Source organism: Magallana gigas, chromosome 6 (genome assembly GCF_963853765.1).
Source record: "Magallana gigas chromosome 6, xbMagGiga1.1, whole genome shotgun sequence".
NCBI lineage: Eukaryota > Metazoa > Mollusca > Bivalvia > Ostreida > Ostreidae > Magallana > Magallana gigas.
Window position 1 is genome coordinate 19,235,179 of NC_088858.1, and position 11,426 is coordinate 19,246,604.

General features: G+C 35.4%; 2 protein-coding genes across 2 annotated transcripts; both read left to right on the top strand.

Annotated features, from left to right (window-relative positions):
- Nucleotides 1-4,753: 4,753 nt before the first annotated feature.
- Nucleotides 4,754-11,219, top strand: LOC105322765 (uncharacterized). Its single transcript, XM_034468568.2, has 9 exons — nt 4,754-4,903; nt 5,520-5,627; nt 5,882-5,980; nt 6,158-6,286; nt 9,181-9,840; nt 9,963-10,109; nt 10,203-10,376; nt 10,658-10,843; nt 10,976-11,219. The coding sequence occupies exons 1-9, from the start codon at nt 4,880-4,882 to the stop codon at nt 11,201-11,203; spliced, it is 1,755 nt and encodes a 584-aa protein (XP_034324459.2). The 5' UTR covers nt 4,754-4,879; the 3' UTR covers nt 11,204-11,219.
- On the top strand, nt 7,179-9,129 carry LOC136276080 (rac guanine nucleotide exchange factor JJ-like). The gene is given in 3 exon segments (XM_066086959.1): nt 7,179-7,208; nt 8,175-8,804; nt 9,109-9,129. Coding segments are annotated over 3 exon segments (681 nt in total).
- Nucleotides 11,220-11,426: the final 207 nt, after the last annotated feature.

An 11,426-nucleotide genomic window follows, 5' to 3' on the forward strand; every position in this document is an offset into this window, starting at 1 on the left:
TGGAACTTTTAATTTTCAGTTTTCTGTTTGTGCATGCAATTGCAAATACATTTTAAAGCGATAAAAGTCATCTTAGCATATTTTTTTAAACCTTCCTGTATATAGGTCCTTTGCAAGAGCAATATTCATGTACACCTTATCAAAATCGGTTAATAGTGACAAAAAATGTATAGTCAGCCGCGTATAAAAGTTGAATATTTGAAATACCGCGTTTATAACAGCGAGAGGTGTAAGGCCAATGCGCTGCTTGGTCGTTGCCGGTTCGAACCGGGGGGGGGGGTGTTCATTGGGTGAGGGGTGTCCTTATGGTTTGATAAGTTTAATATTTATAAATAGCGAACAAATAGCAAACTAGGGTCTAAATGTCGAGGGTTCTCGATCATCAGTGAATAATTTCCTTACGGAGTTACAATACAGAGAAATGTCTTATAATATCTCCTTACTGCTACTGAAATAGATTGAGACACTGTACTTAACTTGCTAACGATAATTAATTTGTGGAGCAAAAATGCAAAAATAAATCAGCTCTGAGAAATAAATATTTACATTCCGGTGGCCTTTTCTTCCCCTCGTCCCCCTTTAATCTGCCTGCAACATAACGAGTGCCTGTTTTTAATTATCTGAATAAGCCTAGTTCGTGTCAGATCATACCCCGGGTATACGGGTATTAAAAACAATTTTTTGGCGGCAGTCATTGTTCTATGCACTTTATACAAAAAGCAATACTATACTTGAGAATGATTGCACAAATTCCTCGGGTAAATACGATTTCAGGAGTGCGGGGGTCTCATTAGTTTTCCTTTAAATTAGTGTTTATTTTTAATTCTGACTTTTTGACATCGTCCTTTTTTTTTTACACTGGTCGATGGCTTTTTATTCATCTTCAAATCCTCAAAATTCCAAGTTGCTCAAAAATGATGAGTATACACACAGCGAAAGAAAAGTTAGCTCAAACGGTTTCTAAGTGCAGTGTTTGTCTAAATTTATTTTTTGATATATCTTCATGTGTGTATTGTCATGTAATTGAAATTTTTGATTTGAATGTTATTTCTTTCTCGCAGTTTGAACTTGGCTATGAAAGCTAAAATTTAGAACTAAATTTCGTTCTTTTATGTTTTTAAAAGAGAGAGAGAGAGAGAGAGAGAGAGAGAGAGAGAGAGAGAGAGAGAGAGAGAGAGAGAGAGAGAGAGAGAGAGAGAGATTTTGCTATTCTGCTTGGGGCGTTCTTTTTATGTATAGATCTATTATCGTTACATTTTATTTCTAAAAAGTTGTCTCTAATTTAAGATTTTTGTTTTGAATTTAATCATTGAAATGTTTATTGAACTGAGAGTTGATGTGAATATGTTACACTGAAAAAAAAATCTACCAAAAAATTAGGATCATTTTTTCCTCGACGTGTTAGCGTGTGATTTTCCATTAAAGAAAGTATGAAAACCGCGGAAATGCTTTTCGCTGATTGAGTCATTAACAGGCCATGTTAGAAAGGACCAGCAATTTAATACCTGTTTCGTTGTTCATTAATACCATTTTCATACACCCGACAAATATTTCAATGCAGTCATCAAGAAAGTTTCTTTTAGGAATTTTAATGGTTATGGTATCATCAAGTGCAATTTTTTTTCTTTCTCTTGTTTAGATATGTATATGTAAAAATCAAGGTATATATACATGGGAAAGTAATTCAGGTACATTTTCGTGGTTTCTGGATCATGGTACGAGCCGGGTAAATCTTTTAGCGCATTAGCGACAGGTGTTTCAACGAAATTCAATAAAGACAATTCGAAAAAGAAAAGTGGATACCTTAAGGCGAAAATAAAAATAATTTTTAGCACTATATTAAGATGAATGAATGAATACACACTATGGGGTTAACTTCTAAACAAATAGATAAACATTTTCAAAATATTTTAAAACAGATTACCTTCGTACCTGATCGAACCCAGTGCTTTTCCGGCTTCGTCAAAATTGCATTTTATTTTCAGTAATGAAATAGTTAATATATTAATATCATCGATATTTTTCATGTTTGATAAGGTCGCTGACTTAATTATATATGATTTTTTAATTTTGTTGCGGCACTATCAGTTTTTGCCTCCCCACCCCTCCCCAGTTTGTCTCTCACTGAGGAGATTGTTGCATTCCACTTGCATTCCAAACTATATATATATATATATATAGCTACAAGATTGACTCTGTCCAGGATTTCAGAATTGGGGTGTGACCTTTTTTTTTTTAAAAAAAAAGAAAAGTTAAATAAGAGATCAAATTCGAGTGAGAAAGCGTTTAAAAATCATAATACTTCAAGCTTGAAATGTAATATGAAAAAAGTGGGTTTGTTTGAAGTTAATTACCCCGTGTCAAGAAGTATTGATGACTAATTTCCATTAATTCACGGCTTAATTAAAAAAAAACCTCGAATTTCAAATATCATTTCAAAGGTTTCTAAAGAAAGGAAACTTTTTTTTATATATGTTAACCTTTTACTGTTCTCAAATTGCACGCACCTGTGCTATATACTTGTCACAGCTAGATGAATAAAGGGGGGGGGGACCGAATTCCATGTCGAATAACTACGTATTTAACCGCTGTTTTCACAATATGTACATGCCCTTTTGCATCACTCCAATTATCGGGTGACTTTGGGGGTCGTTTTGAATTCACAGGTTTATCTATCTGCGTCATGTGTATAGATGGTGTTGCGTCAGAAGACCGATAATTACATGTATATACCCGTGCAGATATTATGTGTGTTAGGACTTGTCCTGCATCAAGGAAGTCATATATACATCTATGATTACTCTTCATCAAATCCGGATTGTCCTGATCCGTCCAATCCGGTCCGGACCACATGGGTTGTTGAGGCAGTACATGCATCTACACACGTAGAAATGAAACCTCAAGAAGAGTAAAAACAAATAAACAATATCCTTATTAAGTTTAATTAAATATCATGCGTGACGTGTCTGGTTAAATTGACAACATTAATATTATTAAATGATTTGTTAAACATCTTATAATTGTATTTTAAACATAAATGAAATATCACCTATGAATCAGCAAATCACATCTTATTCCAAGTTTACATTTCAGGCCAAAGAAAGAAAAAAACATCTTTATAGGGCGCATACTTTTATTCCTGAAAAATAAAGTCCAAGAATTCAGCGTCCTATATTTGGTTATGTTTACTAGTATCTGTTTTGGGGGTTTTGTTTGATTGTTTTGGTGGGGGGTGTATTAGTGTTTGTTTTGTTTGTTTCAGTACTAGAATGCGGTGTCAGCCTAAATCGCATTGAAATTTAATTGCTTTGATTAACACAAAACTGCATGTAGACTAATATTCATGTATATTTATATGAGTGTTAATTTCCAAGGTCTATAAACATTTTATGTAAACACAATGTGCGTTCCCGTTTCACACGTGAAATTCAGACACGTGAGCTGCTGAATTGCGCCTATTTCAATGAAAATAACATTTATACAGCTAAGTGATTGCCGCTACTGTAATAATAACAACATCAGGACCCCCACCCCAATCACTGCAAAAAAAAAAAAACCTTGTCTAGTTCTTATAGTTATCACGATTACACACGGCTCACCATATATAGTGATCCTTTTTTTTTTGTCAGTCTCCCTGTTTGTTCATTTGTTTGTCGTCATTCAATTATTTTCCTACTGATACAGCGAGTATATGTTTTTGTGCGAGTTTCAAATGAATTATGTGTATTCTGCCATGCCGTAGTAAAGTTATCCACCACTGACTTATGAAATTAAATAAATCAATTCTCTTTTTTAGAACATGCATAGTTTTAAAAATTTCTCCCCCCCCCCTTTTGTTTGTGCAACCAAAAGAAAGCAGTATATCAAAAGAAAGACAACTCATGTCAAAACGTTCACCAAGTTATAAAAAATTTTGATATGCAAAAATAGATAAAAATAAAAAATAATAATAAATAAATAAAGGTCTTGTGGTATGGTTACGAATAAATTTGCAAATTCAAAACACAATTTCTTAAAAATTATTTTATTTGTCTTTCGAGATAATGAAAGAGCGATAACTCTTTGATTTTTTTTCATTCTAATATGTGCGGTCCCAGCAATTTTTTGGTTGGTTAATTATGGAAAGCTAAAAAAAATGCAGGGGTCAGCACGCTTATTTTTCAAACATGCATACCCCCATCTCGCCCAATAAACTTGACTTTGGAAAAATGTCATTAATCAAATTTTCTTCCAACATTTTCTAAGTAAATTTCTTTGTAAGTTTAAAAAATAATAGTAGACTTCTTTATTATTATCATTATTTTTTTTTAGAATGTACGAGATAAGTATAACGTTAAGGATGTTAGAAAATGCAGAAATGCATGTTGAATTACAAAATAATCAGATAGACAGTATTCATTTTATGTGTTTTTTCTCTCTCTCTCATTTAAATGGGACCCGATCATGCACTTAAATATGCCTCTTGATACAGTTGTTTTTATAGACGTGATTTTGCTTTAAGAAATTCTATATTGATATATTTAAAAATGTTGAAGAATATGACTTAAAATACACGAAATAATATTAGGTGCAGAATATCTTATATTGACTGTGTTACCTAATGTTGTACATTTAATGAGAATATTAAGTGAATTCAAGCCTTTTAAGGAAGGTGGAATTTCCTCTGGGGAATCCTATTTCCAAAATTAGAATTGTATTTTAGACTCTCGATATTCATTGGTTAATATTCATATGATGACGTCATGATCGCTAAGGCTTACGTTGTGTTTTGATTACATCACCAGTGTTTCAGCATCAGATGTTGAGGCAAGACGTGCATTTCGCTAAGCGAGATTTTTCTGAAAATTAGTGTATCACAAGACCCAAGAAAGTTGCAGAAATGAACGACTATACTTCTAAGAGGGTATTGCTCATATTTATTCATTTTATTGCGGCAAAAAATTTCATGTTTTGTTGTTATGGTGAAAAGTTGTTATTTAAAAATCTTCGGCTATATAAGAAACAATCGGTTTGGCAGAAAAAATCCTTTGATCGATGTCAAGATAATAAATGCATTCACTTAATATTCTTATCATAAATCTTAATCGTTAACAATGCATATATTACATGTATTTTTTACATCGATTTTTTATTCAGAATCTTAAGAACTTTATAAAACTTATGAACTATAGGCCCTATTCTCTTTTCAAAGATAACGTTAGGCCTTATATATAAGCCTATCAATCAATTCTTTTTATATCTTTGATACGTTTTAGAGTGTGTTTGTTACCAATATTATAACAAGACAGGTGAATTATCTCCAAATAAAAACTACAAAACACAAAAATACAAAATCAGAAAAAGAGAGCGGAAAGCGGAGGGGGCGGTAGGCTTAGTGGTATCCCTACGAATTTGGAATCTCAAATTGATCCCAAAATTGGGAAAAATAAATAACTTTTTGACAAAAGGAATATAACAGTACCGTTTATAGGTAAAAGAAACCACCATCCCGCTAATATGACACATTTTTTCCATTTCAGAAGAGAGAGGATGGACAGTATCTACCACCAGAACTTGTCCCTAGTAGCTATCAGATGCTGGGCATGGGTTTCAGAACCACGCCCTACTCCTGCGGGAGATTCATGGAGGTCTCAGATTATTTTAAATATTAAAAAATATTGGTTTAGGATGTAAGTAAAAATAAAGTCACAATGGATATTCTTTCTCCTCTCTCTATCCTCATCACTCGTTCTTTCACACGTATGTCATTTCTGTTATTCTAGAATATCTCTGCACACTTCTTTCATTTCATCTCTTTCTCTTTTGAAAATGTTTTGGAATTCTGAAATATTGTCGTTAAAATATGGGTAATATTCAAACATTTTTTATCATTATTCTTCAGGCTGAGCCCGCTATAAAGCGGCTTCACCCATTCACTGATCAGACAGTGTTACAGAAAACTGGGTTCATTCGTACTTTGGACAGAGGGGCAACATGCGAGGTAATTAACGTATATGTGTACAAGTTTTTAAACAAATTAAATATGAAATAAAACGGTGATATTAAGAGTATCATGTCATCAAACTTTCTAAGTCCCTAAATTTCAAGGAACCGGTCATTATTGAGGGCTTATTTTTTTCTTAGGCTTTTGATATCAAATACTTTTGCTGAATTTCAGACAAGTAATCTGTTGAGTGATGAACAGATTCAAAAGTTCATATCATCTACCGTGCTTCCTTACCACCGCAAGCTAATCAACTCCAATGGCACGAAGTGGTCTCAGCCAGAGAAGAGACCTACCCAACAGGTATCAATACACAGACACAACACAACAGGTATCAATAAACAAACACAACACAACAGGTATCAATACACAGACACAACACACCAGGTATCAATACACAAACACAACACACCAGGTATCAATACAAAGACACAATCTAACAGGTATCAATACACAGACACAACACAACAGGTATCAATCCACAGACACAACACAACAGGTATCAATCCACAGACACAACACACCAGGTATCAATACACAGACAAAACACCAGGTATCAATCCACAGACACAACACAACAGGTATCAATACACACATACAACACAACAGGTATCAATACACAGACACAACACAATTGGTATCAATACACAGACACAACACAACAGGTATCAATACACAGACACAACACACCAGGTATCAATACACAGACACAACACAACAGGTATCAATACACAGACACAACACAACAGGTATCAAAACACAGACACAACACACCAGGTATCAATACACAGACACAACACACCAGGTATTAATACACAGACACAACCCAAAAGGTATCAATACACAGACACAACACAACAGGTATCAATACACAGACACAACACAACAGGTATCAATACACAGACACAACACAATAGGTATCAATACACAGACACAACCCAACAGGTATCAATACACAGACACAACACAACAGGTATCAATACAAAGACACAACACACCAGGTATCAATACACAGACACAACCCAACAGGTATCAATACAAAGACACAACCCAACAGGTATCAATACAAAGACACAACACAACAGGTATCAATACAAAGACACAACACAACAGGTATCAATACAAAGACACAACACAACAGGTATCAATACAAAGACACAACACAACAGGTATTAATACACAGACACAACCCAACATGTATCAATCCACAGACACAACACACCAGGTATCAATACAAAGACACAACACACCAGGTATCAATACAAAGACACAACACAACAGGTATCAATACAAAGACACAACCCAACAGGTATCAATACACAGACACAACACACCAGGTATCAATACACAGACACAACACAACAGGTATCAATACAAAGACACAACTCAACAGGTATCAATACAAAGACACAACACAACAGGTATCAATACACAGACACAACACAATAGGTATCAATACACAGACACAACACAACAGGTATCAATACACAGACACAACACAATAGGTATCAATACACAGACACAACACAACAGGTATCAATACACAGACACAACACAACATGTATCAATCCACAGACACAACACACCAGGTATCAATACAAAGACACAACACACCAGGTATCAATACAAAGACACAACACAACAGGTATCAATACAAAGACACAACACAACAGGTATCAATACAAAGACACAACACAACAGGTATTAATACACAGACACAACCCAACAGGTATCAATACAAAGACACAACACAACAGGTATCAATACAAAGACACAACACAACAGGTATCAATACAAAGACACAACACACCAGGTATCAATACACAGACACAACACACCAGGTATCAATCCACAGACACAACACACCAGGTATCAATACACAGACACAACACACCAGGTATCAATACAAAGACACAACACAACAGGTATCAATACAAAGACACAACACAACAGATATCAATACAAAGACACAACACAACAGGTATCAATACACAGACACAACACAACAGGTATCAATACACAGACACAACCCAACAGGTATCAATACAAAGACACAACACACCAGGTATCAATACAAAGACACAACACAACAGGTATCAATACACAGACACAACACAACAGGTATCAATACACAGACACAACCCAACAGGTATCAATACACAGACACAACACACCAGGTATCAATACACAGACACAACCCAACAGGTATCAATACACAGACACAACACACCAGGTATCAATACACAGACACAACACAACAGATATCAATACACAGACACAACACAACAGGTATCAATACAAAGACACAACACAACAGGTATCAATACACAGACACAACCCAACAGGTATCAATACAAAGACACAACACACCAGGTATCAATACACAGACACAACACAACAGGTATCAATACACAGACACAACACAACAGGTATCAATACAAAGACACAACACACCAGGTATCAATACAAAGACACAACACAACAGGTATCAATACAAAGACACAACACAACAGGTATCAATACAAAGACACAACACAACAGATATCAATACAAAGACACAACACAACAGATATCAATACAAAGACACAACACAACAGGTATCAATACAAAGACACAACACAACAGGTATCAATACAAAGACACAACACAACAGGTATCAATACACAAATACAACACAACAGGTATCAATACACAGACACAACACAACAGGTATCAATACAAAGACACAACCTAACAGGTATCAATACAAAGACACAACACAACAGGTATCAATACAAAGACACAACACAACAGATATCAATACAAAGACACAACACACCAGGTATCAATACATAGACACAACACAATAGGTATCAATACACAGACACAACCCTACAGGTATCAATACACAGACACAACACAACATGTATCAATCCACAGACACAACCCTACAGGTATCAATACACAGACACAACACAACAGGTATCAATCCACAGACACAACACACCAGGTATCAATACACAGACACAACACACCAGGTATCAATACACAGACACAACACACCAGGTATCAATACAAAGACACAACCCTACAGGTATCAATACACAGACACAACCTAACAGGTATCAATTCACATACACCCTAAGACAATACTCAGAGAAAATTAAGTCCACTTAGATATAAATTTAAATCACTAAGAGTCTTTTACACTTTGACAGAGACCGACAACAACAGTTGCAGAGTTGAACTATGCACCAATGTCTCCTGCCTTTGGAGTGGGAAATCAAGCAACAAAACAAGTCTTTTCAGTGCCTACAAATGTTTCCCAAGGAACACAGAGAGGAGCCATCAAAGAAACACAAAGACATCCTCCCAGTTTTTCCAAGGGAGTTAATGTTCCCAAGGGGACACAGAAAGAAATAATTCTCATCGAAGAGGGAACAGAAGATAAGGTCTGTTTTATCCCCCATGAAATCAGTGTCCCACAAAAAGCACAAGAAGATGTCATCTTCATCATGGAGGAAACTCAAAACGATGTCATCTATATTCCAAATGGAAACAGTGTCATGCAAAGTACACACGAACTCAGCTATGGACCAAAAGAAAGGAGTGTTTCTGTTTCTCATGGATCACAAAAATTCAACTATATTCCCCGGGGAAACAATAACTCGCTGGATGAGATCATTATGAGCCCTCGGGGAACCAGTGCTCCTCAGGTTACACAGGGACGACCTATATACCTACAGAGTCCTCCCACGGATGTCCTTAGTGGTGGTCTGGACTGTAAAAGATCCCAGACATTGGAGACTCCTGTACAACGTGTACCAACCAATGACGTATCAGCTCAATATCAGCAGGATGCTTTGTTCCATCATCACGTAAGTCTTCTAAAATGTCAGGATGTGTCTAAAAATTGTGAATTCTTCATGTACTAGATACATTTATCCATCTAAAAATTCCAATCAAATTATATTTTTGTTTTTTATTGTTTTGCTTACAGCAACCGTGGACCATAATTCCACAAACCTTCCCTACAGAGACTGAGCAAAACCTAAAACGGATCCCTGTACAGGAGCAATTTACTGACACACAGACAGACTCCGAGTCGTTACTGGTCAATGGAAGCAGGACTAGAGATGCTGAGATGGTACGCAAATTCCAAAAGACAATGTCAATTAAGATTTTCAACTCATGTTTATCTGCTTCCGTTTCTTAAATGTTGTTTCATGTTGGTTTTCAGTTTGAACACGCTTCACAGTTTGTTGAAGTTGCTCAAGATACTGTTAATCAAAGACCGGAGGTTGAAAACCTTTACAACCAAAAGATTACCCGAGAGCAGATAGAGGCTGACCTGCGTCAGATTATGGGAGAACTTCTTGCAGAGACTCCTTCTACTACACAGCAAGTTGACGAGGTACATAATCACAGGGACGATAGTTTGACGGGAATGATTAACTGTAATTGCCCTTCTTATTGAATGCATTCATTGTATATATGATAATCTTTTATCACAATTTTTGATATTTAAAAATGATGAAAAAGATGTTCCTTGGAGACAAAAAGCACACTTATAGTGCTATAATTCATTATTTCAAGATTATTGTTCAAAATTTATCTTGCTGATATAGTATTATTCTTTTTTCTTTTTAACATTGGAACATGATGTGATTTTTTTTAAATATTGCATATTTTCAGGAGAAACAAACTACAGAAGCTGTTGGTAACGATACAGAGATACAAAACCAGGATAGTCCTGATAAATGTAGAAAAAGAAAAAGGAAAATGTGTAGTCGCGTCTCATCCATGAAACGTCAGAAGGTCGATGGAGAGACCACAGACGTCACTTCCGTTCTTAAACAAGAGCCAAAGGCTGACAAAAAGGTACATAAGTTTTAATGTTGTTATTGGCTTTTAAATTTCATATTTCATATAAGGATTCAATGAATTTTTTTGTGAATTGACTTAACGTACTTATATAAATTGTATAATACTTTCATGTTTTTCTTTCCACAGATTTGGTCAGAAAATAGCCAAGATCATGATGACTTCGTGAATGACGCCCTCAAAATCCTGCGAGGAGAGTCCTCCGACATGTTTCCCGAGAGTATCATTGACCAACTCTTCAAGGACACCTTTGAGTCCGATATCTTCCTGACTTCCGGTGACGATTTTGCCATGGATCCACTGTTCTTCCTTTCTCCAGAGTTTGACCATGGAGTCAACAGCCTCTGGAAGGACTGAAGCTTCATGAACTGATCACCCACAGTCTTTCAGAACGTTTTCATAACTTAATTTGAACAGATTTTAATTTATTTAGTGATGAATTCATACTATTTCCACAGCTTATATATGCCTTTCCCCATGTTTATTATAGATTTACTCGTATATCAAAGAGTTTGAACAATAATCACTTTGCGAAGTGTTTTTTAATTTATACTACAACCGTCTGTTTTTATACTTAGAG